Source organism: Somniosus microcephalus, chromosome 10 (assembly GCF_052327205.1).
Source record: "Somniosus microcephalus isolate GS21.2 chromosome 10, FLI_Smic_1.0, whole genome shotgun sequence".
Taxonomy (NCBI): domain Eukaryota; kingdom Metazoa; phylum Chordata; class Chondrichthyes; order Squaliformes; family Somniosidae; genus Somniosus; species Somniosus microcephalus.
The window spans coordinates 159385418-159413263 of NC_140996.1; the positions used below are offsets into that span (position 1 = coordinate 159385418).

Genomic DNA, 27846 nt, shown 5'->3' on the forward strand with positions numbered 1-27846 from the left:
GGTTATGATCTAGAATGCACTGCCTGAAAGGGTGGTGGAGGCAGACTCAATCGTGGCTTTCAAAAGGGAATTGGATAAGTACCTGAAGGAAAAGATTTGCAGGGCTATGGGGAAAGAGCAGGGTGTGGAACTAGCTGAAGTGCTCTTGCAGAGAGCATGCACAGGCTCGAAGGGCTGAATGGCCTCCGTCTGTGCTGTAACCATTCTATGATTCTATAATTCACACACCATCCTGACTTGGAAATATATTGCCATTCCTTCATCACTGGGTCAAAATCCTGGAACTTCCTCCCTAACAGTACTATACGGTTTGTAGTGGTTCAAGAGGGCGGCTCACCACCACCTTTCTTGATGGCAATTAGGGATGGGCAATAAATGCTGACATTACCAGCATGCCCACATCCCATGAATGAATAAAAAAAATCATATTACTGGAAAGAAGCTATCTAATTTTTACCTTTATAGATGCCACTGATTTGACAGGCAGGCTGGAACTGTAAGCGAGTGGCAATATCTCAGATTGTTGATTTTCAATTCGTTAGCTAATACCTTAGAGCCTTGTGCAGCTCTGAAAAACAATTTATTAGGATTGGAGTAGGCATAGATTTTTGTATATGTAAATGTCAGTAATAATTTTAATAACTAAGAGCTTTCAAATGTACCTTTTAAAATTCATATTAAGACAAAGGGGGTTAAATTGGGCTGCATAGCAGGCAGGAAGCAAACATGCACTTCCAAGCAGATGTGTACCTGCCATATTGGGTAGGGACAAACGAGGCATCCTTTGCCCACGACTGAAGCAGGTGATATACCCTTTGCATATGCAAATAAGGGGCCTAACGCCAGCTTCAGGTCCCCGCTGCAAGATTGGTTTGCCCTGAGGCATCCAGCAGCAATGCTGGCTGCCTCAGCAAAAACCAACCCTAAACATCCCCTACATTAAAAAAAAAAGGTAAGTACACATAATCACCATCCCGATCGCTGATGCTCCCGGCCCCAAGATCCCCGACCTCCAGGCCTTGGCCCCGACTTCAATCTCCCTCTCTCTTTCCCTCCCCACTCCCGGCCCCATGATGTCTGCCTCTACAGCCCCTAATGCCTGCCCAACACCAGATCGTTCCCTGCCTGTACCACTCGATGCCTGTCCAAGCCCCGATATCTCTCTCACCAAGACCCGCAAACCCCACCCTGTTCCCCGTTACTTACCTGTGGGATGCTGCGCTTGAAGCACTTAGCTCTCTGGTCTCCCCCCACAACTCCATCTTCATTGGTCTTCATGAGGTCTGAGGCCCAATATCCAGGGCTCCTAGGACTTCACTATTTGTGTGCAGGGTAATTATATGCCCCCAAAGCATTTTTGCAAAATGACTTATTTGCCAACTGGATGAGAAGTTGCACATAGAAATTCCTAATGATAGGAATCTAAGATGAATTTGGTTTGTAACTCAGTGGTAGATCAATACTTTTTCATTCATGTTTACAACAATCTGTATGTTCCCATATTAACACCAAACTTGTATAAAAATCAGTACTGAGGTTAAATCAAATTTTAATGCATTCAAAGTGCATTTTTATGGATTAAACCGATTTTACTAATTTTGTGACCATCAGCAATTTGTTTTTCAAGAACTAGTTGATCTCTTAATGTGTTATACTTGAGGATGGTAGACAGTGGTGTTCCCCAAGGGTCAGTGCTGGGGCCACTGCTTTTTTTGATATATATAAATGACCTGGATATTGGAATAAAAAGTAGAGTTTCTAAATTTGCCGATGACGCCAAACTTGGGGGTGTGGCAAACATTGAGGATAATACCAATCGACTGCAACAGGATGTAGAAAGGCTAGCAGAATGGGCAGACAAGTGGCAGATGGAATCTAATACAGGGAAGTGTGCCGTGATGCATTTTGGCAGAAGGAACAGGGAGAGGCAATATACACTTAATAGCACAGTTTTAAAGAGTGTGCAGGGACAGAGGGACCTGGGAATTAATGTGCATAGGTCCCTGAAGGTGTCAGGACACATTGAGAGAGTGGTTAGCAAAGCATATGGGATCTTGGGTTTCATAAATAGAGGTATTGAGTACAAATGTAGAGAAGCTATGCTGAATCTTTATAAAGCGCTGGTTAGGCCACAACTGGAGTATTGCGTCCAGTTCTGGTCACCACACTTTAGGAAGGATGTGAAGGCCCTTGAGAGGGTGCAGAGGAGATTTACAGAATGGTTCTGGGGATGGGGGAATCTTAGCTACAAGGACAGGTTGGAGAAGCTGAATTTGTTTGCATTAGAGCAAAGGAGGTCGAGGGGTGATTTGATAGAGGTGCACAAGATTATGATGGGTTTGGATAGGCTAGGCTGTTCCCACTAGTTGATGGTACAAGGACTAGGGAACACAGATTTATGGTTTTGGGCAAGAGATACAGGGGGGATGTGAGGAAAAACTTTTTTACGCAGCGAGTGGTGAGGACCTGGAACTCGTTGCCAACAGAAGTGGTGGAAGTGGAGACACTCAATGTTTTCAAACGGAGACTGGATAGGCACTTGAGGGAAATAAAATTGCAGGGCTACGGGGATACAGTGGGGGAATGGGACTGACTTGATTGCCCTACAGAGAGCCAGCACGGACTCAATGGGCTGTATGGCCTCCTTCTATGCCATTATGACTCTATGACTATGACTCTTGAGTCAAGACCGTGCAGTCTTCAGATGCAATTCAGTCACCATTTTAAAGTCATACATTCGGTCCTATAAATTCCTATTTCCATTTTTAATGTGGAAATTGCCTATATAAAATTGTACTGTAATTATACCACCCCTGCAGTGCTGGTACTACAGTGTGACAAGTTTACAAGATAGTTACTGATGAGGAAGACCATTCGTCCCATATTAGTTCATTAATCCAGAAGCAACCTACAGTCCCCATGTTGTTGCATCTAATTTTTTCTTAAATGCATCCACGGTTTTTGCATCCATTACCCTTTTCCAAATGTTGATCATTCTCTGCATGAAGAAAAGCTTCCTGAAAGTAGTCCTAAAGTTATTTTTGATTTGAACTTGCGTCCCCTTGTTCTACTCCCACAATTTAATTTATATTAGTATTCCTGATTGACTTTCCCATACCATTTACTATTTTATAAACCTCGATCACCTTTCTGACACCTCCTTTCCAGACTGACAAGTTCATTTCTCTAGCCTACCGTCACACCTCAAACCCTGACACCAGGGATCAGCCTGTGGAAGTTCTCCTGCAGGATATGTATATCAGGAATTTAGATGCATAGGTCAGAGGCCGCCGCAGGATTTTTTTGTCCCATTATTAACCTGTGCATTCAAATTCCCCATGCATTCCCTGTTGGAGAGTCTCTGCCTGGAGTGTGACTTTGTAAAATTACAACTTTTAACTGTTGCGCTGCTGTGAAGCAAGAACATTTTGCACCAAAACTACGTTTAATGGCCCGTATTTTCCGATCGGAGGCTTCTTGCGTGCGGAGGCCTCCGATTTGGAAAAAATCTACGGACTTACCTGAAGGCTCCTGAGGTGCATATACTTCTGTTCCTGGGCCTCTCCAAACTCGAAATGTGCAGGACCCACGTATCCCAGAGGCGCATGCGGTTTGCAAGCATCCCTGGGATCATGTGGGCCATGGGGAGCCAACAGGAGAAGGGAATCTCCCTTCATACACTTGACAGATAGACCTGTCAAATATATGAATGGAGATCACCCCAAAAACACTGTGAAACATTTAAAAAAAAATTAAAAACCATCACCTTTTTAAAATTACTTGAAATTACAATAAATTAAATATTTTAAACAAAAATTAAATTTTTTGAAAAAATAGTTAAAGTTTTTAACGGGGCTAAAAATAAATGTACCTTTTTTTTAAATGATTGAAATTAAAAAAAATATTTTTTCTACTCTTATGCTGGTAAAAGCAGGCCTTACGCCTGCTTTTACCAGGCGTAAGATTTCTAAAGGTTTTCTACGGGCAGAGGTTCTCCAGAAAGCAGAACTATCTGCCCGCAGAGGTCCTTCTCGAGCAATCTTGACAGATCGGAAACACCGGTTTTCAGCGCATGCGCTTCGCATGTCTGAAACTGGCATTTCCGATGTCTCTATGGGTGTGTACACAGCTCATACACACCCGTAGAGGCATCGAAATATACGGCCCTTTGTGTAATGTTACCCTAAATTTCCAGTCAATCTGTGACCCAGTAAATACAGTCGCCATGGGAAATTTTTTTATTTTAGCCTAGGATAGGAAGATATTTACAGATGGTGAATTTGACTACCTCCAATGCTATATGACTTCAATACTAAAACCTCATCCATGCTTTTGTCACCTCTGGGCTATACTTCACCAATGCTCTCTTGATTAGCTTCCTGAGCTTCACCCTATGCAAACTCGTAACTCATCCAGAACCCTGCCATCTGCATCGGGTTTAGAGTCATAGAGTCACAATGGCATGGAAGGAGGCCATTCGGCCCATCGAGTCCATGCTGGCTCTCTGTAGAGCAATCCAGTCAGTCCCATTTCCCCGCTCTATCCCTGGAGCCCTGCAAGTTTATTTCCCTCAAGTGCCTATCCAGTCTCCCCTTGAAAACATTGAGTGTCTCCGCTTCCACCACTTCTGTCGGCAGCGAGTTCCATTTTTGATATATATATAAATGACCTGGATATTGGAATAGAGAGTAGAAATTTTTTTAATTTGCCGATGACACCAAACTTGGGGGGGGTGGCAAACAGTGAGGATGATACCAATCGACTGCAACAGGACATAGAAAGGCTAGCAGAATGGGCAGACAGGTGGCAGATGGAATTTAATAGAGAAGTGTGAGGTGATGTATTTTGGCAGAAGGAAGAGGGAGAGGCAATATACACTTAATGGCACAGTTTTAAAGCGTGTGCAGGGACAGAGGGACCTGGAAGTTAATGTGCAAATGTCCCTGAAGGTGGCAGGACATATTGAGAGCGTGGTTAGCAAAGCATATGGGATCTTGGGCATCATAAATAGAGGTATTGAGTACAAAAGTAGAGAAGTTATACTGAACCTTTATAAAGTGCTGGTTAGGCCAGAACTGGAGTATTGCATCCAGTTCTGGTCACCACACTTTAGGAAGGATGTGAAGGCCCTTGAGAGGGTGCAGAGGAGATTTACCAGAATGGTTCCGGGGATGGGGGATCTTAGCTACAAGGACAGGTTGGAGAAGCTGGATTTGTTTTCATTAGAGCAAAGGAGGTTGAGGGGTGATTTGATAGAGGTGTACAAGATTATGATGGGTTTGGATAGGCTAGACGCGGAAAGGCTATTCCCACTAGTTGATGGTACAAGGACTAGGGGACACAGATTTAATGTTTTGGGCAAGAGATGCAGAGGGGATGTGAGGGGAAACCTTTTTACGCAGCGAGTGGTGAGGACCTGGAACTGGGTTCTAAGTCATGCTCACCTATCACCCTGTCGTTGTTGACCTCCATTGGATCCCTGACCCCAGTGCATTTACTTCAAAATGTTCAACCTTGTTTACAAATCCTTTTGTAACCTCCTCTAGCCCAAAGACCCAACCCACACACTTTACTCTCCTGTATTCTGTCTACTGTGTGTCCGACCCTTTTTTGTGCTGCACCATCGGTGGCAGAACCTTCAGCCATCATGCTCTCAACCTAGAATTAACTTCTCTTTTTTAAGCCCTCTACATTATGACATCTTTTGCTATCATCAATGCCTTTCTCAAAACCTGCTTCTAGAAATATAGAAACATAGAAAAATAGGAGCAGGAGTAGGCCATTCGGACCTTCGAGCCTGCTCCACCATTCAATATGATCATGGCTGATTCTTTATCTCAATACCATATTCCCGCTCTCTCCCCATACCCCTTGATGCCTTTTGTGCCTAGAAATCTATCTTGAACCATGCCTTCAGCCACTTCCCATATTAAGTACCTTTGGGACATTTCACTACTTTAAGGGTACTTCCGAAGTGCAAGCTGTTGTATCAAAAGTGATATGCATACACTACATTGAGCCATTTAAATATTTGGCAAACTTCCCAAAGTTCTGCAATTCCAGATTGTCAAAGCAGATACCTCACTGTTCATTACATTGTGGTCTGCACAGAGCGGGATTAAATGGGTGGACTTGAACAGAGTGTTTTATTTAGGAATTTGGAAAGAGTGGGAATTTGGAGAAGAGGGGGAAGGAGTTGCTGCTTTTTGCCTACACTACTTGTAGTGCTTTGTGTTATAGGTAGATATTTAATTTCAGTACCCTTAACTTAATCTAGATCAAGTAAGTAGTCAAGAAACTACACTGTAAACTAAGATACCTAATTACAAATTTAATTACATTTAATTAAATTAAAAAAGGTCATATAGGGATGGCAGTGCAGGTGGTGTGCCGCAATTGCAGCATGTGGGAGTTTGTGGAGAGCATTGTGATCCCGGACAACCATGTTTGCAGTAAGTGCCTGCATCTTGAGGAACTTCAGCTCAAGAGTTTTTGATCTGGAGTCTGAGGTGCAGACATTGCGGGGCATCAGGGATGGAGAGAGTTACCTGGACACTTTGATCCACTTTGTTCAAGTACAGGAACAAGGATGCCTTGCTGCAGTTGTACAGGGCCTTGGTGAGACCACATCTTGAGTATTGTGTGCAGTTTTGGTCGCCTTATCTGAGGAAGGATGTTCTTGCCATGTAGGGAGTGCAGCGAAGATTCACCAGACTGATACCTGGGATGGCAGGAATGACGTATGAGGAGAGATTGGGTCGATTGGGCTTATACTCGCTGGAGTTTAGACGAATGAGAGGGGATCTCCTTGAAACTTATAAAATTCTAACAGGACTAGACAGACTAGATGCAGGAAGGATGTTCTAAGAATAAGGGGTAAGCCATTTAGGACAGAGATGAGGAGGAATTACTTCACCCAGAGAGTGGTGAACCTGTGGAATTCTCTACCACAGAAGGCAGTGGAGGCCAATTCATTAAATATATTCAAGAAGGAGTTAGATATATTTCTTAAGGCTAAAGGGATCAAGGGATATGGGGAGAAGGCAGGGACAGGGTACTGAATTTGGATGATCAGCCATGATCTCATTGAATGGCGGAGCAGGTTCGAGGGGCCAAATGGCCTACTCCTGCTCCTATCTTCTATGTTTCTATCTATGTTTCTATGTAAAGCAGTCACGCCACTTGACGTAAGAAAACTACTAGGCACTTGGTCTCAGTATTAAACAAGGCTTTAATCAACTGGTTTTCAACATGGAGATCTAGTTGTGTCCTTCACTAGTTCCTGTTAAAGAATGTCCTGAGCAAGCTGGACCCATGCCCGAGTATTTATACTCTCCCTGGACAGCGCCAGCAGCAGGCCGCCCAGTATGACTTCATAAGTCATTTCCACATGAATGACAAGATTCGTGTAATTCTTCCCGCCTGAAAGATTGGAAGTCCGGCGGCTTCCTTCTACCGAATTAATCAGACTAAGAATAGACGCAGTTGTTTGGATCTCCGTTGGAGGCCGAAAGGCATGTCTCCTCGGACCGTGTTTTGGTTCCTGGGTCGCTTGGTTCGTACCGGCGGGCCGGCAGAGTCCGTGTCGCCTTGATCGACCTGAGGGGGACTGGGGAAATCGTGGCTCCGGGTGCAGGCCCCCACCGGCGCAGAGCTGCCTTCACCCTGCTCAGTAGTTGGTGACTGACCGGCATCCTGGCTTCGGGTGGCCATCCCACGGGGAGCGCTCTGTTCCCCGGGTTGATCCGGCGGAATAGCTGGCAGATCCCTTGACGTCCCGGGTAGGACGTCATCCTCAGAGGAGCGCAGGGTATCGGCGTCATTAATATGGACCCCACTATCGATTGGGTCCGTGGGACCGGTTGGGCAGGGAGCCAGATCCCGAAGTGACACTGTGGATTCCCGGCCAATAGGGTACCGCACGTGCGCGTACGTGGGATTGACATCCGTCAGTTCCACTTCGTCGACGAGGGGATCACTCTTAGAGGATCGGATGAATCTTCGGAGCAGCACGGGGCCAGAAGCTGCCAACCATGATGGTAGGGACGTCCCATGAGTGGAGCGACGCTGGAACCCGAAGAATCGTTCGTGAGGAGTAGCGTTGGTGGATGTAGAAAGAAGAGACCTGATGGAATGTAATGCGTCAGGGGAGCATAGTTTCCCACTGCTGGTCTGATAGGTTGTGTGACCTCAGTGCAAGACGAACAGTGTTCCAAATGATGGCGTTGTATCTCTCAACCTGTCCGTTTCCAATAGGATGATACGGTGTTGTTTTACTTGTGGCAATTCCCCTTTGGGAAAGTTAACTTTTGAGTTCGCTTGACATGAAGGAGGGACCCCGATCAGAGTGGATGAAATTGGCCATACCGCAAAGGGAAAAGACCTGATCGAGCCATTTGATCACTGTGGAAGTAAGCATATTGGGACAGGGGAAAACAAAGGGAAAGCGTGAATATTCGTCCACCATAGTAAGCAAGTAGGTGTTTCGCGTTGAGGAAGACAATGGCCCTTTAAAGTCAATGCTGAGTTGCTGCATAGGCTGTGTAGCGTGTATGAGTGAGCCAACCGACGGACGGAAGAATTGCGGTTTTAATTCTGCGCAAATTCTACAAGTGGAGCATGTTCTTTTCACGCCTGCTGTAGAAAATGGGAGATCTTTAGATCGCACAAAGTGCAACATACGGGCAATGCCAGGATGGCACAAGTCAGTATGAAGATTCGTAAGAGTCGAAGTTGACATGGAAGAGCAGAATGCACGTGTGAGGGTATCTGGGGCCACATTATTTTTGCCAGGTCGATAATGTATGGTGTAGCCAAAGGCGGCCAATTCCATCCTCCAGAGCTATATTTTGTTATTCTTGCCCTTAGTGTGTTTCTGGTTATCCAGCATAAAGGTCACAGAGCGTCGATCAGTTATGTGCGTGAAATGGCGACGAGCGAGAAAATGACTCTATTTACGTACTGATTCGATGATAGCCGTAGCCTCCTTCTCGACAGGAGGATAATGGAGCTCGCTACCCTGCAAAGTTCTGGACAGAAATGCAACGGGTCGACCGCCTTGATTCAAGGTAGCCGAGATCGCTACCTCCGATGCATCGCACTCGACCACGAAAGGGAGATTTTCATCGATGGAATGAAGCGTGGATTTTTCCAGTTGTTGCTTGAGGAGGTCGAAAGCTGAAATAGCCATCGCGTCCAACGGAAATGACTTTGCATGAAGCAGGGGCTGGATCTTGTTGGAAAAGTGGGGTCTCCACTTCGCATAATAGGCAAACATGCCGAGGGCCCGTCGAAGAGAGCCAAGATTCATAGGAGGAGGGAGCTCCTGAAGTGGATGAAGTCGCTCTGGATCCGGTTTGATGACACCATTGCCCACCCAGTAGCCAAGGATGTTGACTGATGGTACTGATTTCACAGATTTGGACTCATTTAAGGTTAAGTTGCGACGACGGAGAACGTCAAGAAATTTCTGGAGGTTGGCATCATGCTCCTTCTGATCATGACCAGCAATGGTGATATTATCCAGATGTGGAAAAGTGTCCATTAAGTTCTCCTGTTTGACTAGGCTGTCCATTGCCCATTGAAAGACGGCCACCCCATTGGTGACCCCAAATGGAAGGTGACAAAACTGGTAAAGCCGACCATTGGCCTCAAAGACCGTATACTTTTTGTCAGAGTCCTTTAACGGTACTTGATGGTATGCACTCTTTAAGTCAAAAGTTGAAAATACCCTGTAGTTGGCAAGGCTATTGACCATGTCATCGATGCGTGGTAGTGGGCAGGCATCCAGGCCGGTATACTGGTTAATTGTTTGTGAGTAATCGATGCAAAGACGTTTCTTGTGTTGCTTCAGAGGATTTTTAACAATGACGACTTGAGCCCGCCAGGAAGATGAACATGGCTCAATGATACCGTCAGCTAGAAGGCGAGAGATTTCTGCCTTGATAAAGGATAGATTATCTTGGCTGAAACGTCGTGATTTAGTGACTATGGGCTTACATCGGGGGGAAAGATTGGCAAACGAGGGCTCGTCGAGCGAAGCCGCCGAAAGCGCACAAAGCAGTACTTTGGAAATAGTAAGCTCCGGCTTTGGCCCTCCAAACTCGAAAGTGAGTCTTTTGTGTTGTTTCTGGAAATCTCGTCCCAGGAGCACATCACTGCATAGGTTTTTGAGCACCCTGAGCCGGGTGGAAAAGTAAGTGCGGCCATTGAGAATAAGGTCAACAAGACAAAAGCCAGCAGAGTTGGTGGTCAGTGTCGTCGGAGCCATTACAATTTCCCTGTCCGAGGGGTAAATCCGCAGTTTTAACTTACTGACAGCTCGCTCACTGATGAAGCTGTCAGAGCTACATGAGTCAATTAATGCACTCAAAATGTGTCCATTTACTGAAACCCTCATGGCTGCATGGGACAGGCTTTGGGGAAAAACAGCTGTAACACTAGTAGTGGCTCTTGGGGGAAGAGCAGTTTTATAGATAGCAGCTGTAACACTAGTAGAAGCTCTTGACAAGCATACTTTAGAAAAGTGACCTTTCTTACTGCAGTGATTGCAGGTTGCATTACGAGCAGGACAAAATTTCTTAAAATGGAATGCACCTCCACAGAAGAAACACTTCTTTTTAGATTGCCAAGATGCCGCTAGGGTAGGGTCGTCATCAGTGAGGGCTTCCGCCTGAGGCTTACCGGGGGAGTCACTAAAAGTAGTCGCAGCAGTCCATGCATATGGTAAAAAATAGGCATCTGAATTTTTTTGAGCTAAGTCCAGAGAATATGCCTGGTTATAGCTAGCTTGTAACCCGAGGGTTTTATTCTCCAACAGACGCTGGCGCATGAGGGGAGAAGCAATTCCATTAATAAAAGAGTCACGAATTAATTCCTCCTGGTACTGCTGAGCTAAGACAGCTTTAAGGTTACAATCTTTGCTGAGCCTGCGAAGCTCTTGAAGGAATTAGTCAAGTGATACCCCGGGTTGTTGTCGAGTTGTGGCCAGTACGTGCCGAGCAAAAATTTTGTTTGGGGCCTTAACATATAGTTCCTGTAGTGTTTGGATAGTGGAGTCATAGTCTACACAGTCTTCGATAAAGTCAAACACATGAGGGGATACATAATTGGCAAGCATTCGTAACTTATTAGGAACATTCTCACCACACTCCTCGAGGAAGTTGCTGAAGGTACAATACCAGTGTTTCCATACCTTAGCAGCTGTAAGTGAATTCAGGTCCAGGTCGAGACTGGCGGGTCTGAGTAGCTTCTCCATGATGGATTGATTACTACGTCCGAGTTCCCTTCTACAGTTTGAATCGTAGCTGTCTGTTCCCAAATCACTCAGAGTGTGGAGCGGGTTGCAGTTGATTAAATTGACGTAAGAAAACTACTAGGCACTTGGTCTGAGTATTAAACAAGGCTTTAATCAACTGGTTTTCAACATGGAGATCTAGTTGTGTCCTTCACTAGTTCCTGTTAAAGAATGTCCTGGGCAAGCTGGGCCCATGCCCGAGTATTTATACTCTCCCTGGACAGCGCCACCAGCAGGCGGCCCAGTATTACTTCAAAAGTCATTTCCAGATGAATGACAAGATTCATGCCACCACTTAGGTTAGGTAGTGATACAGGTCTGGTAAGTGGTCAGGGACAGGAGGGTGTGACTGCAACTCAGGCAGGTAAGGGACCCTCGGTGCAGTGCCGGAGGAGCCTCAGCCTTTTCCCTTGTCCAACAGGTATGAGGTTCTTGCTGCTTGTGTGGATGAGGGAAAAGCCTGCAGGATGGATGAGCAAGCTGACCATGGCGCCTTGGTGCAGGAGGCCATTCAAGTGGGGGGTGTGAAAGGGAATGTAGTTGTGGTATGGAACGGTATAGTTGGGGGGATAGATACTGTTCTCTGCAGCCTCCACCAAGAGTTCCGAAGGTTGTGTTGCCTGCCCGGTGCCAGAGTGAAAGACATCTCCTCGCGGCTGGAGAAGAAGTGGGAGGGGGCGGATCCAGTTGTCGTGGTCCACGTAAGAACCAACGACATATGTAGAACTAGGAATGAGATTCTGCTGAGGGAGTTTGAGGAGCTAGGATCCAAATTAAAAAGAAGAACCTCAAAATAATAATCTCTGGATTGTTACCTCAGCCATGTGCAAATTGGCATAGGGACAAACAGATTAGAGGTTTAAATGCATGGCTCAAAGAGTGGTGTGGGAGGAAGGGGTTTCAGTTCATGAGGCACTGGCACCAGTACTGGGGAAAGAGGGAGCTGTTCTGTTGGGACGGGCTCCACTTAAACCAGGCTGGGACCAATGTCCTGGCAAACTGAATAACTAGGGCAGTAGACAGGGCTTTAAATTAATGATGGAGGGGTGGGAGGATTCAGGAAAGAGTAAATTTAAAAGCAGCGAGAGAAATGTCAAGGCTCTGGAGCAGAGTAGAGTTTTGGGTAAAAATAATCAGAGTGGGTCAGGAAGGGACAGAGAGTAACAATAATAATAAGGCGTCAGTGACTAAGTTGACATCAGGGAAAAATAGAAATAAGTCAAAGCTAAAGGCACTATATCTGAATGTGCGAAGCATTCACAACAAAATTGATAAATTAATAGCACAGATAGAAATTAACAGATTTGATCTGATAGTCATAAAGGAGACGTGGTTGCAAAGTGGCCAAGGTTGGGAACTAAATATTCCAGGATACTTAACTTTTAGAAGAGATAGGCAAAATGGAAAAGGAGGAAGGGGTAGCCCTGATAATAAAGTATGGGATAAAGACAGTAGAGAGAAAGGATCTTAGCTCCAAAAATCAAGCAGTAGAATCAGTTTGGGTAGAGCTAAGAAACAGCAAGGGGCAGATAACATTGGTGGGAGTTGTTTATAGTCCCCCAAACAGTAGTTGTGATGTAGGGCAGAGTATAAATCAGGAAATTAGAGGCGCATGTAACAAGGGTAATACAGTAATCATGGGGGAATTTAATCTACATATAGGCCTAGAAATTCACTAGCCTTAGCGCCGCTTTTGAGGCGCTAGAGGGACTAGCGCCAGAGTTATGGCCATTTGAAAAATTGAGTGGGGCCCTAAAGCGGCGTTGCACCGGTAGCGCTGCGCCGGCACCGATGACGTCATCGGTGTGCGCAGCGTCCCGGTTGCCGTGGTAACCCGCCCGAACTCCGAAATTGAGTTGCGGCTGCCTCGCCCGTGGCAGCCGCAAGCAACGTTCTGTAAAAGGTGCCTTGCTGAAGTTAGCGCCGGCGCATTAAGGTCGCGCGGCGGCCGGCCGCTTCCCCAGCGGCCGCCTGCCCGCACCTCCCTCCCCGGACTCCTCCAAGACCCCCCCGCGGCACAGATGCGTGTGGGCCGCGAGCCCGGCACTTCTCCGAGGTGCCGGGCTCATTTTTATTCAGCCGTCAACGGCCAGCGGTCGGGTGCAGGCAGCTCCTCCTTAACGGAAGGAGGAGGCCTGCACTTCCCCAGCCTGCCGCACCGCATCGGGCGCCGCAGCGCCGGAACAGCGCTGCAATGGGGCAGGTAGCGCCCATTGGGAGGCGCTGAAACCCTCCAGTAGCGCCGGCAGCCGTTTGGGCGCGGCGCTACTGAATTTTTGGCGCGCACAGGGGGACTTAGCGTCGGCACTAACTTCCGGCGCTAAAGCCCTGGCTGCGCCAAAACCCAATTTCTAGGCCATAGACTGGGCAAACCAAATTTGCAGTAATAGGGCCAGATTTTCTGATCGGAGGCTTCCTGCTGGCGGATGCCTCCGATCAGAAAAAATCTACGCACTTACCCGCTGGCTCCGTAGGTCTCGATACTTCCGATCCTGGGCCTCTGCTCTACAAAATGTGCAGAGGCCCAGGTATCCCAGGGGCGCATGCGGTTCGCAAGCGTCCTTTGGGATCACATGGGCCATGGGGAATCAATCAAAGAAAGGAATCCCCCTTCACACTTTTGACAGGTCTCTACGCACGGATCTGTCAAAAGTGTGAATGGGGATCACTTAAAAAACAGTTAAACATTAAATACAATAAAAAAAATCACGTATTTAAAAGTAGTTAAAATCACATTAAATTAAATATTAAACAAAAATTTAATTTATTGAAAAAAATAATTGAAGTTTTTTACGGGCCTAAAAATAAACTTACCTTTTTAAAAGTATTTTTTTTAATTATAAATGAGTGGGAAAAAAAATATTTTTTTAAACTCTTAGGGGGAAAAATTCAGTTGGTAGCGCCACCCGTTAGCACCTTAAGAAGGTGCGCAAACCAACTAGCGCCTGGGCGCTGCGATATCTGTGCCTCTCGCGAAATTGACCGGACATTTTGCGGTGGCGCTAAACAATACCGCCCGATCTCCTGCGCATGCAGATCTTGACGTCATTCGAGAGTGCAACGCCGTTGGGGCGCCCCGGACCGGAAATTCAGTGGCGCCCCCCTCCTTTCCGCCTGGCGCTACCAACGACAGGTTGACTGGAACGCTTCCCAGTCACTGTGGAGCTGGGGTGCGCTATTTAAAGGGGGCCTCTTCCTGGCTTTTGTGTGGTAGCCATTTTTGGACCACTCGTTCTGAGAGAGAGAGAGAGATTTGAAGAGAGAAAGAGAGACTTCTGCATTGAGTCAACGCTGTCTGAGGTAGTTTTGGCTTCTGACCATAACTTTGCAGGTACTTTGCTTTTTGAACATCATAACTTTGATTGCCCAGATACTATGGGGGCTGCAATGAATGGGAACGTCATCCTTCTCCATCACATTCGGAGGGCACAGAGACGCAGAGAGAGAGTGGCAATCATGGCTAGATGGAGGAGGGCCAACAGGCCTCGGTACAGGAGACCTTACCCTCCCAGGGTTTTTCCGCTACATTAATACGTCTGAGGAGCAGTGTTTGCGAAGGCTGCGATTCAGCAAGGAGGTGGTCACTGAGCTCTGCTACCTGCTTCAGCCAGATCTGCAGCCTCAACTGAGGAGCAGGACGTCTCTGTCTCTGTCAGTGGCAGTGAAGATAACAGTGGCTCTCAACTTTTATGCCACCGGCTCATTTCAATCAGCTACTGGGGACATCGCCAATATCTTCCAGTTCGCGGTGCATTGCTGCATCCGTCAGGTAACAAATGCCCTCTTTAAAAGGAGACGAGAGTACGTCTCTTTCTCCATGACCCCAGACAAGCAGCAAGAATGCGCAACGGGCTTTGCGATGATAGCGGGCTTCCCCATGATGCAGGGCGCCATTGACTGCACGCATGTGGCTCTGCGGGCGCTGCAAGAGAATGCCGAGGATTTCCGCAACCGAAAGGGCTTCCATTCCTTAAACGTCCAGTTGGTCTGTGACCACAAACAGCTGATACTCGCTGTCAATGCCCAGTTTCCAGGCAGCAGCCACAATGCCTTCATCCTGCGCCAGACTTCTGTGGCAGACCTTTTCCAGGCACCGCATCACCCAGGAGGTTGGCTTCTTGGGGACAAGGGATATCCTCTGTGCACCTGGCTGATGACACCGCTCCGTTCGCCCAGCACCCCTGCTGAGCTACGATACAACGAGAGCCATCAAGCTACCAGGAACACCGCGTTGAGCACACAATTGGTGTGCTCAAGCAACGGTTCCGCTGTCTGGACCATTCTGGAGGAGCCCTGCAGTACTCGCCTGAGCGAATCTCCCACTTTGTTGTTGTGTGCTGCATGCTGGATAACCTTGCAATCCTCAGGACCCAGCCAATGCCACCAGACATTGGAGCACCAGCAGAGGAGGAGGAGGAGGAGGAAGAAGATGAGGAGGATGATCATCAGCAGCACCAAGGCGGGAGGGAGGCACAAAGTGGAAGGGCCGTCCGCCAAAGGCTCATAGCAAGTCGCTTCTAGGCCCCCTCTGAGGGAATGGCTTCTGCCATTCAAACAACCTGAATGAAACCATCCTGCAACCCTTAAGCCGGTCAAGGCAACAATGAGGGCAAAGACCAAACATGTACATTTTGAATAGACACTACTTTATTTCACAAACTCTGTGTGTCTCATTTCCGCATGACAAAGTAACAGAAAGAAACACAAAAAAAAGCAGTCATTCACATAACTGGCTCTCACAACCTGGAGACAATGTCCAAAACAGTAACAAAAATTTGACCACGAACCTCGGCCTTCAATAAAACAATGAAAAACATTTTGCTACACCTCCTACTTTTTGCCCTTCGAGGGTGATCTGCTTCCCTTGCGAAATTCCTCTCTTCCCACCCTGCAGCTCCTCCGTAATGGGACCGCAGTGGCTGGAGCAAGGCTGGGGGAAGGCTGCTAAATGTCAGAAACTGAGACTGCAGATGCCCTTGAGGGACGGCCTGGAGGGCCCGGCTGCTGACTGCTCCAACTCTGCATGGACGGCAGCAGTCCTACAGGTGGTGGCAACTGCAGTGGAGAAGTGCCAGTGGTGGCAGCAGGAATGCTGTCATCTTGAGAGAGGACAGCAACTCCCTGCTCGACCGACACACTGGCACTCCCACAGGGCAGCACTTCAGCATCCAGAGCAATCTGCTGGAGCACAGATTGCTGGCCTGCTGAGGCACGGTGAGAGCCCCGGGGAAATCTGCCCAATCCAGCGAGGGTGGCAGCAGTCAGTGCTCGCGTGGCCTCAACCTGCGTCTGCATGAGACCAGCCATTGACTGCATTACAGCACTTAGCATTTGCGTGGCAGCCGCCTGTGCTACAGCGAAGTGCTCCACACTCCTTGCCAGTGATTCAATGGATTCGGGCATCCTTGCCACTGCAGCCATGAGCTCAGTGTGCCTTTGCTCCGCCTGGGCGCTCATTTCAGCGAGGATCCGCTCCTCGTCTGCGTCCAGTGCAGCAGGACTCGAGGCTATACTCTCCCTCCGGGGAGAAGGCCCCCGAGCTTCCCTACCCCCCTCGCGTTGCTGTAGCCCGCTGGGTCCTGGAGCTTCACCCTCATCAGACCATTCCCCCCTGCTCCCCTCCAGGGAAGGTGTGTCCCCAGTATGGGCATGGGCTGCCTCGGCAGAGGGTTGTGCTGATGGTCCGGCTTCCTCTTCCTCCTCGCCTTCAGCTTCACTCTCACTGGCAGCTTGAGGGCCCGTCTCCTCACCTGGTGAATCACCATCTGAAAGCAGGGAGGTACAAGAGTGGCTTTAGCGTGAGGACAGGGTGGCAGCAATTTAGTGATTTGGATTGAAAGTGTCAAAGGCTGCTGTTGTGAGGAACAAGTGGAAGGAGAGAGGACAAAAAAGTGATGACCTTACCATTGCTGTCCAGAACAGGGTCGGCGTCTCCAGTGGCGACGGGACCAATCACCCGGCTTGCCACAATCCTGTGGACGCGCTCCTCAAGATCGCTGAGGGCTTGAAGGTGAGACCGCCCTCCACTGGTCCGTTGCTGCTGTCTCCTAATATGAGACAGCTTGGCCTGCAAGAAAAAGGACGGCGTCTGAGTAAATATGCAGCCATGATCTTGCCTGAAATGCCTCCCATGGTTGAATAGCCCTTACTGTATGCAGCCATGATCTGGCCTGAAATGCCTCCCATGGTTGAATAGCCCTTACTGTATGCAAAGTGTGGAATGTGCATGAGTGTTTGATGAAAGGGCCATGGGTGTTGGATGAGTGTAGGGTATTGGGGCTTTCAAGACCCTCTGGCCATAAAGTGAGGTTGAGATGGAGGGATGAAGAGGTTTTGAAAAAAAGGCACTTACCCTGACGACCCGAGTGAGGTCGTTGAACTTTTTCCTACATTGCACATGGGTCCTAGGCACCATGCTGCTTGAGGACACTCTCTGAGCCACCTCCCTCCACACTCTTCTGTACTTGCGAGGCAAAGGCCTCCTGCCACTCTCTGAAACATAGAAGCATGGAAGATAGGAGCAGGAGTAGGCCATTCGGCCCCTCGAGCCTGCTCCGCCATTCAATGTGATCATGGCTGATCATCCAAATTCAGTACCCGGTCCCTGCTTTCTCCCCATACCCCTTGATCCCTTTAGCCGTAAGAAATACATCTAACTCCTTCTTGAATATATTTAATGAATTGGCCTCTACTGCCTTCTGTGGTAGAGAATTCCACAGGTTCACCACTCTCTGGGCGAAGAAATTCCTCCTCATTTCTGCACTAAATGGCTTAACCCTTATCCTTAGCCTGTGACCCCTGGTTCTGGACTCCCCGACCATCGGGAACATCCTTCCTGCATCTAGTCTGTCCCGTCCTGTCAGAATTTTATAAGTTTCAATGAGATCCCCTCTCATTCTTCTAAACTCCAGTGAGTACAAGCCCAATCGACCCAATCTCTCCTCATACGTCATTCCTGCCATCCCAGGTATCAGCCTGGTGAATCTTCGCTGAACTCCTTCCATGACAAGAACATCCTTCCTCAGATAAGGCGACCAAAACTGCACACAATACTCAAGGTGTGGTCTCACCAAGGCCCTGTACAACTGCAGCAATACATCCTTGATCCTGTACTGAAACCCTCTCGCTACGAAGGCCAACATACCATTTGCCTTCTTAACCGCCTGCTGCACCTTCATGCTTACCTTCAGCGACTGGTGCACAAGGACACCCAGGTCTCATTGCACTTCCCCTTCTCCCAGTCTATTGCCATTCAGATAATCTGTCTTCCTGTTTTTGCCACCAAAGTGGATAACCTCACATTTATCCACGTTATATTGCATCTGCCATGCTTCTGCCCAATCACCCAACCTGTCCAAATCATCCTGGAGTTTCTCGGCATCCTCCTCACAGCACACACGCCCACCCAGCTTTGTGTCATCTGCAAATTTGGAGATATTACATCTAGTTACCTTGTCTAGATCATTAATATATATTGTGAATAGCTGGGGTCGAAGGACCGATCGCTGCGGTACCCCACTAGTCACTGCCTGCCACTCGGAAAAAGATCCATTTATTCCAACTCTTTGCTTTCTGTCTGCCAACCAGTTCTCTATCCAAGTCAATACCTTGCTCCCAATCCCATGTGCCTTAACTTTACGCGCTAATCTCTTATGCGGGACCTTATCGAAACCCTTCTGAAAGTCCAAATACACCACATCCACTGGTTCTCCCTTATCTATTTTACCAGTTACATCCTCAAAAAATTCCAGTAGATTAGTCAAGCACGATTTACCTTGTGTAAAGCCATGTTGACTTTGTCCGATCCTGTCACTGTTTTCCAAGTGCTCTGCTATTACATCTTTTATAATGGACTCTAGCATTTTCCCCACTACCGATGAAAGGCTGTAATTCCCCGTTTTCTCTCTACCACCTTTTTTGAATAGTGGGGTAACATTAGCTACCTTCCAATCCATGGGTACTGTTCCAGATTCCATCGAATGTTGGAAGATGATCAGCAATGCATCTACTATTTCTAGGGCCACCTTAAGTACCCTAGGATGTAGATTATCAGGCCCTGGGTACAGAATGGATCTTCTGCGCTCCATCCTATGAACCAGAGCCTCCAAAGCCCGCTCGCAGAAGCTCTGTGCTCGCTCCCTGGCCCTTTCATAGAAACATAGAAGATAGGAGCAGGAGTAGGCCATTCGGCCCCTCGATCCTGCTCTGCCATTCAATGCGATCATGGCTGATCATCCAAATTCAGTACCCGGTCCCTGCTTTCTCCCCATACCCCTTGATCCCTTTAGCCTTAAGAAATATATCCAACTCCTTCTTGAATATATTTAATGAATTGGCCTCTACTGCCTTCTGTGGTAGAGAATTTCACAGTTTCACCACTCTCTGGGTGAAGAAATTCCTCCTCATTTCTGTCCTAAATGGCTTACCCCTTATCCTTAGACTGTGACCCCTGGTTCTGGACTCCCCGACCATCAGGAACATCCTTCCTGCATCTAGTCTGTCCAGTCCTGTCAGAATTTTATAAGTTTCAATGAGATCCCCTCTCATTCTTCTAAAGTCCAGCGAGTACAAGCCCAATCGACCCAATCTCTCCTTATATGTCATTCCTGCCATCCCAGGTATCAGCCTGGTGAATCTTCGCTGAACTCCCTCCATGGCAAGAACATCATTCCTCAGATAAGGTCCTTCCATAGTGTCTGGCTGCTAGATTTAGCCACAGGTCTGCCCAGGCCGAGATTCAAGGCTCCAGTGAGCAGGGTGTGGCTGCAGAGCTAGATTGACCCTCCCCTTTAAGAACTGACCGGCGCCAGTGTGTGTGTTCAATCGCTAACTGAAAGCACCTGCGCTGCGCCCGCCCTCTGAGGTAGCACCTCGCTCCTCAGCCTTAGCGCCTTATGAGAGTTGTGTAGCACCTGATTTAGCCCTCCAATCACCTCCAGGGGCGATAAAAGCCAAGTTTGCTGTCGGAGGCGATAATTAGCGCCAGGCGCTAAACTTTGCGCACGGCCGATAATGGCGCCCCAAACGGGGCGACACTGAATTTTTCCCCCTTATGCTGGTAAAAGCGAAGATTTTTTAAAGTTTTCAGCGTGCAGAAGTTGTACAGAAAGCGCAACTCTCTGCCCGCGGAGGCCCTTTCCCCGGGCAGGCGGATGATCTGTCAAGAGAATTCTTGACAGATCGGAAGTGCCGGGCTTTAGCGCATGCGAGGCCCCTATGGGTGCGTACACACCTCGGGGGTCAGAAAATCCGGCCCACAGTGTGGAGGCCGAATTCATGGAACGTATGTAAGATAGTTTTCTAGATTAGTATGTTGAGGAACCAACTAGGGAACAGGCTATTTTAGATCTAGTATTGTGCAACGAGAAAGGGTTAATTAATAATCTTGTCGTAAAGGGGCCTTTAGGGAAGAGTGACTATAATATGATAGAATTTTATACTGAGTTTGAAAGTGATTCAGTTACATCCGAAACTAGGGTCTTAAATCTAAACAAAGCAAACCACGTAGTTATGAGGGGCGAGTTGGCTAAGGTAGATTGGGAAACTACATAAAAAGGTATGATGGTAGAGAAGCAATGTCTAGCATTTAAAGAATCTGCGACAGGTGGTGAGGGAACCAACGAGGGAAAAACCTACTTGATCTCGTCCTCACCAATCTGCCTGTTGCAGATGCATCTGTCCATGACAGCATTGGTGGAAGTGACCACCGCACAGTCCTTGTGGAGATAAAGTCCCGTCTTCATGTTGAGGATACCCTCCACCGTGTTGTGTGGCACTACCACCGTGCTAAATGGGACAGATTTCGAACAGATCTGGCAACTCAAAACTGGGCATCCATGAGGCGCTGTGGGCCATCAGCAGCAGCAGAATTGTATTCAACCACAATCTGTAACCTCATGGCCCGGCATATCCCTCACTCTACCATTACCATCAAGCCGGGAGATCAACCCTGGTTTAACGAAGAGTGCAGGAGAGCATGCCGGGAACAGCACCAGGCATACCGAAAAATGAGGTGTCAACCTGGTGAGGCTACAACACAGGACTACTTGCATGCCAAACAACGGAAGCAACATGCGATAGGCAGAGCTAAGCGATCTCACAACCATCGGATCAAATCAAAGCTCTGCAGTCCTGCCACATCCAGTCGTGAGTGGTGGTGGACAATTAAACAGTTAACAGGAGGAGGAGGCTCCAAAAATATCCCCATCCTCAATGCTGGTGGAGCCCAGCACGTGAGTGCAAAAGACAAGGCTGAAGCATTTGCAACTATCTTCAGCCAGAAGTGCCAAGTGGATGATCCATCTCGGCCTCCTCCTGAGGTCCCCAGCATCACAGATGCCAGTCTTCAGCCCATTCAATTCACTCCACGTGATGTCAAGAAACGGCTGAAGACACTGGATACTGCAAAGGCTATGGGCCCTGACAACATTCCGGCAATAGTACTGAAGACTTGTGCTCCAGAACTAGCTGCGCCCCTAGCCAAGCTGTTCCAGTACAGCTACAATACTGGCATCTACCCGGCAATGTGGAAAATTGCCCAAGTATGTCCTGTCTACAAAAAGCAGGACAAATCCGACCCGGCCAATTACTGTCCCATCAGTCTACTCTCAATCATCAGCAAAGTGATGGAAGGTGTCGTCGACAGTGCTATCAAGCGGCACTTACTCAGCAATAACCTGCTAACTGGCGCCCAATTTGGGTTCCGCCAGGGCAACTCAGCTCCTGACCTCATTACAGCCTTGGACAAAAGAGCTGAACTCCAGAGGTGAGGTGAGAGTGACTGCCCTTGACATCAAGGCAGCATTTGATCGAGTGTGGCATCAAGGAGCCCTAGCAAAACTGAAGTCAATGGGAATCAAGGGGAAAACTCTCCATTGGTTGGAATCATACCTAGCACAAAGGAAGTTGGCTGTGGTTGTTGGAGGTCATTCATCTCAATCACATGACATCACTGCAGGAGTTCCTCAGGGCAGTGTCCTAGGTCCAACCATCTTCAGCTGTTTCATCAATGACCTTCCCTCCATCATAAGGTCAGAAGTGGGGATGTTCGCTGATGATTGCACACTGTTCAGCACCATTCGAGACTCGTCAGATACTGACGCAGTCCGTGTCCATATGCAGCAAGACCTGGACAACATTCAGACTTGGGCTGACAAGTGGCAAGTAACATTCGCACCACACAAGTGCCAGGCAATGACTATCTCCAACGAGCGAGACTCTAACCATCTCCCCTTGACATTCAATGGCATTACCATCGCTGAATCCCCCACTATCAACATCCTGGGGGTTACCATTGATCAGAAACTGAACTGGACCTGCCATATAAATACTGTGGCTACAAGAGCAGGCCAGAGGCTGGGAATTCTGCGGCGAGTGTCTCACCTCCTGACTCCCCAAAGCCTTTCCACCATCTACAAGGCACAAGTCAGGAGTGTGATGGAATACTCTCCACTTGCCTGGATGAGTGCAGCTCCAACAACACTCAAGAAGCTCGACACCATTCAGGATAAAGCAGCCCGCTTGATTGGCACTCCATCCACCACCTTCAACATTCACTCCCTCCACCACCAGCGCACTGTGGCTGCAGTGTGTACCATCTACAAGATGCACTGCAGCAACTCGCCAAAGCTCCTTCAACAGCACCTTCCAAACCCGCGACCTCTACCACTTAGAAGGACAAGGGCAGCAGACGCATGGGAACATCACCACCTACAAGTTCCTCTCCAAGCCACACACCATCCTGACTTAGACCTGTATCGCCGTTCCTTCACTGTCGCTGGGCCAAAATCCTGGAATTCCCTTCCTAACAGCATTGTGGGTGTACCTACACCATATGGACTGCAGCGGTTCAAGAAGGCAGCTCACCACCATCTTCTCAAGGGCAATTAGGGATGGGCACTAAATGCAGGCCTAGCCAGCCAGCGATGCCCACATCCCATCAATGAATTAAAAAAAAAAATCCAGAGATTACAACCTTTTGAGGTCCTTTTTTTAAATCTGCTACCTAGCTCCCTAAATTCTTGTTGCAGGACTTCATCCCTCTTTCTACCCATGTCGTTGGTACCAATGTGAACCACGACCTCTGACTGTTCGCCCTCCCCCTTCAGAATGCCCTGCAAACAATTTGCAGTTATGTAGGCCATCCTTGCTGATCTACAATTACTCCCCATCCCCCAACATGTCCAATTCAAAACTCCTTCATGGCCTTGCACTTTCCTATCTTTGCAACCTCCTCCAGACATGCATCCCCTCCAACACCCCTCAGTTTTCTGATTCCGGCCACTTCCACCAAAAGTAATAGTGCCTTTCTCTCCTTGCAGCTACCCACTTCCTCTCACTCCTACTTTCCTTTGATAATCTGTTCTAACCTAAAGCTTGCTCTCTGTGGGCCCAAGCATCTGTGTGTAAACCAGCTTTAAGTTCTTTAAAGTGCTTACTGTGCTTTTTTCCCCAACAGCAGTCATCCATTCTACCTCCTAACCTGTTCACCACCTTCTTAGTACTTAACCTTGCCTTCTACCTGCCTGCAACCTACAGCAACCCCCAACCATCATTCTCTAGAGCCTGCACTTTAAGAAAAAACACAAGACATAAAATTCATGACATAACCAAATGAAACACAAAAATAATCATGTGAACATAAGCATTTAATTTGGACCCGATAATACCTTTAACAATCCCATAAGACTTTGCAATTAAACACTAAATGCAGGCCTAGCCAGCGACACCCACATCCCATCAATGAATTAAAAAAAACATAATTTACAACAAATGTACATTCCTTTAAGGCACAACATCCCCACAGGAAAAGTGGTCCAACCATGGCTAACAAGAGAAGTTAAAGATAGTATTTGATCAAAGGAAGAGGCTTATAATGTTGCCAAAAAGAGTAGTAGGCCTGAGGATTGGGAGGATTTTAGAATTCAGCAAAGGGGGACCAAGAAATTGATAAAGAATGGGAAAGTAGAATATGAGAATAAACTAGCGAGAGACATAAAAACAGACTATAAAAGCTTCTATAGGTATGTGAAAAGGTAAAGATTAGTGAAAGTACATGTGGGTCCATTGCAGGCTGAGAAAGGAGAAATTATAATGGGGAATAAGGAAATGGCAGAGAAAATAAACAAATACTTTGTGTCTGTCTTCATGGAAGAAGACGCAAAAAACTTCCCGAAATAGTGGAGAACCAAGGGTCTAGCGAGAATGAGGAACTGAAAGAAATTAGTATTCGTAAAAAAAAAGTACTGGAGAAATTAAAGGGACTGAAAGCCGATAAATCCCCTGGACCTGATGGCCTACCTCCTAGGGTTTTGAAAGAGGTGGCTATAGAGATAGTGGATGCATTGATTGGCATTTTCCAAAATTCCATAGACTCTAGAATGGTTGCTGCAGATTGCAAGGTAGCAAATGTAACCCCACTATTTAAGAAAGGAGGCAGAGAGTAAACGAGGAACTACAGACCAGTTAGCCTGACATCAGTAGTAAGAAAATGCTAGAATCTATTATTAAGGATGTGGTAACAGGGCACTTAGAAAATCATAATAGGATTGGGCAGAGTCAACATGGATTTATGAAAGGGAAATAATGTTTGATGAATCTGTTGGAATTTTTTGAGGTAACTAGCAGAATAGATAAGGAGGAACCAGTGGATGTGGTGTCTTTGGATTTTCAGAAGGCATTTGATAAGATGCCACACAAGAGGTTATTAAACAAAATTAGGGCTCATGGGATTAGGGGTAATATACTAGCATGGATTGAGGATTGATTAATGGACAGAAAACAGAGAGTAGGAATAAACTGGTCATTTTTGGGTTGGCAGGCTGTAACTAGTGGGGTATTGCAGGGATCAGTGCTTGGGCCTCAGCTATTCACAATCTACATCAATGATTTGGATAAGGGGACGCTGAAGATGCAAAGTTAGGTGGGAATGTAAGTTGTGAGGAGGATGAAAGGAGGCTTAAAGGGGATGTAGACAGGCTAAGTGAGTGGGCAAGAACATGGCAAATGAAATATAATGTGGAGAAATGTGAAGTTATCCACTTTGGTAGGAAACATAGAAAAGCAGAGTATTTTTTAAATGGTGAAAGATTGGGAAATGTTGGTGTTCAGAGGGACCTTGGGTGTCCTTGTACACGAATCACTGAAAGTTAACATGCAGGTACAGCAAGCAATTTGGAAAGCAAATGGTATGTTGGCCTTTATTACAAGAGGTTTTGAGTATAAGAGTAAAGACGTCTTACTGCAATTATATAGGGCCTGGTGAGACCACACCTGGAGTAATGTGTACAGTTTTTGTCTCCTTACCTAAGGAAGGATATATTTGCCATAGAGGGAGTGCAACGAAGGTTCACCAGACTGGTTCCTGGGATGGGGGGATTTTCCTATGAGGAGAGATTGAGTAGACTATGCCTATATTCTCTAGAGTTTAGAAGAATGAGAGGTGGTCTCATTGAAACATTGTTACAGGGCTTGACAGGGTAGATGCTGGGAGGATGTTTCCCCTGGCTGGGAAGTCTAGAACCAGGGATCACAGTCTCAGAATAAGGGGTCAGCCATTTAGGACTGAGATGAGGAGAAATTTCTTCACTCAGATGGTGGTGAATCTTTGAACTTCTCTACCCTAGAGGGCCGTGGAGGCTCAGTCGTTGAGTATATTCAAGACTGAGATCGATAGATTTTTGAATATTAAGAGAATCAAGGGATATGGGGAATCTGGAAATGAGGTATTAGATCAGCCATGATTTTATTGAATGGTGGAGCAGGCTCAAAGGGCCAAATGGCCTGCTCCTGCTCCTATTTTTTTATTACAAGTGGCAGATAGAGGTGAGGTTTGATTTGCTATAAGATCCTAGCAATGCCTTCAGTAATGCTATCTATTAGGCTGTTAACTTGATGTAGACAATATAAAAATGGCTCATGGAAAAGTTGTTTTTAAAAAAAAAAAGCTACATAAAAAAAAATTCTGTCATTTTTTTGAGAAATGCTAACATTGTAAAAGTCTAGTTTGTTTTCGGGCTTCCCCCAATAACTCATATGTAGATGCACAACATGATGTGACACAGAATTGTACAAACCACGAAGGCCCTGGGTTCGATAACTAACTGGTTTAACTGTGGTTTTAGCTAATCTTCGCCAGGACGGCAGTAGGGTTGCTACAGTTAGCTTCAGGATTTGTTCTGGACTTATTACATGCAGATAGCACCCTCTGGTGGTAGCTATTGTATAGCAGTGATGTTCTGGACTTATGGACATTACGAACATTTTACATGCAGATAGCACCCTCTGGTGGTGGTTATTGTGTTAGCAGTGTTTGTATGTAGCAGAGGTCTTTTGACCTTTCTACCTTTCTTCCTGTTTGACCCAGGAGGTAGAATTCCAGAAAGAACCTAGCAGAGCAATGGAGAATCTGCCATGAGCGATTCTCAATCCAATGTAATCTGACCTCATATATTAGGCCAGGCGCAATATCTGTGAATATCTTTGTCGGTTAGCATGATAGTAACTTTGTCAGTGTAGTATTTTGATGACACTATGTTTATAAAAGGTTAATATTTGATAGTTACAGAAGTTAGTCTAAATGTTAGTTAGTTATACAATTAGTCTATTCTACTGTTGTAAATATGTTTATATCTTATGTAATATTGAATGTATAGTACTCAGTTTATGTACAAAACATACTTTGTCTTTGTTTACAGTTTCACAAATTTGTTCAAGTAAAGCTTCAAAACAGCAAACGGCTTCACGAGGAATTATTTTGAATAAGTGTTTAACTTGCTGGATAACTAGATAGGAGCACGTCTAGCGAGGCCAGTACAGGATTGCTGGGCGTTATCAATTTCCAGTGACCCACTACTTACAATTGCATCTTTATAAATGTCTCATGAGGACGGTATTGGGCTCAGCTGTGATTTCGCACTCTAACAAAACACCCACCAGCCGAGACCTTCCTGGTATGCATGTCAAGTAGTCTGCCACTCATTATCTGGGGTCACCCTTGAAGAATGACCACTTGGGCAATGTGCCAGAGCTTTTCAGTAGCTTTAGAACTGTGCCTTCAGGAGAATAAGAGAAAGGGAGAAAATAGATTATGAATTATCAATGCCATTTTCCTTTAATTGTTCTAGGTAGCAGAGATCACAGAAGAGTTAAATACTTTGCCGAAGAGAGCACAACTGGCTGCTGCTTTTATCACCTATCTGTCTGCAGCTCCAGAAGATCAGAGAAAAGTCAGTTTAGAGGAATGGATGAAATCATCAGGCCTTCAAAGTGAATATAATATTTTATTAAATTTGTCTGGTGGCTTTACATTCTGCTGAAATACATTCTGTTGTACTTTCCTCTGTTACGCTAGTCATAAGGCTCTTATTCATATTTCACTTGCATTAAACGTTATTTAAGAAACCAGAAGAAACAAAATGGATTGTCTAAAGCATTTTTCTTCTTTTTGTAAACTAGTTTCCTACATTTTCAAACGGGTGATATTATAACTCTGGGCTTTCAAAGTACGATGCTGAAACATTATTTGTTTGGAATTAGAATAGAATCATAAT

At 46.6% G+C, this 27846-nt stretch overlaps 1 protein-coding gene across 6 annotated transcripts in view; it reads left to right on the top strand.

The window, feature by feature from the left end:
- dync2h1 (dynein cytoplasmic 2 heavy chain 1) overlaps positions 1-27846 on the top strand; it is a 996931-nt gene that overhangs the window by 389287 nt on the left and 579798 nt on the right. For all 6 annotated transcript variants that reach the window (XM_085999037.1, XM_085999042.1, XM_085999039.1 and 3 more), the window contains one exon: positions 27421-27562. In XM_085999037.1, the coding sequence (XP_085855163.1) occupies positions 27421-27562 (142 nt within the window). The remainder of the gene's footprint in view (positions 1-27420; positions 27563-27846) is intronic.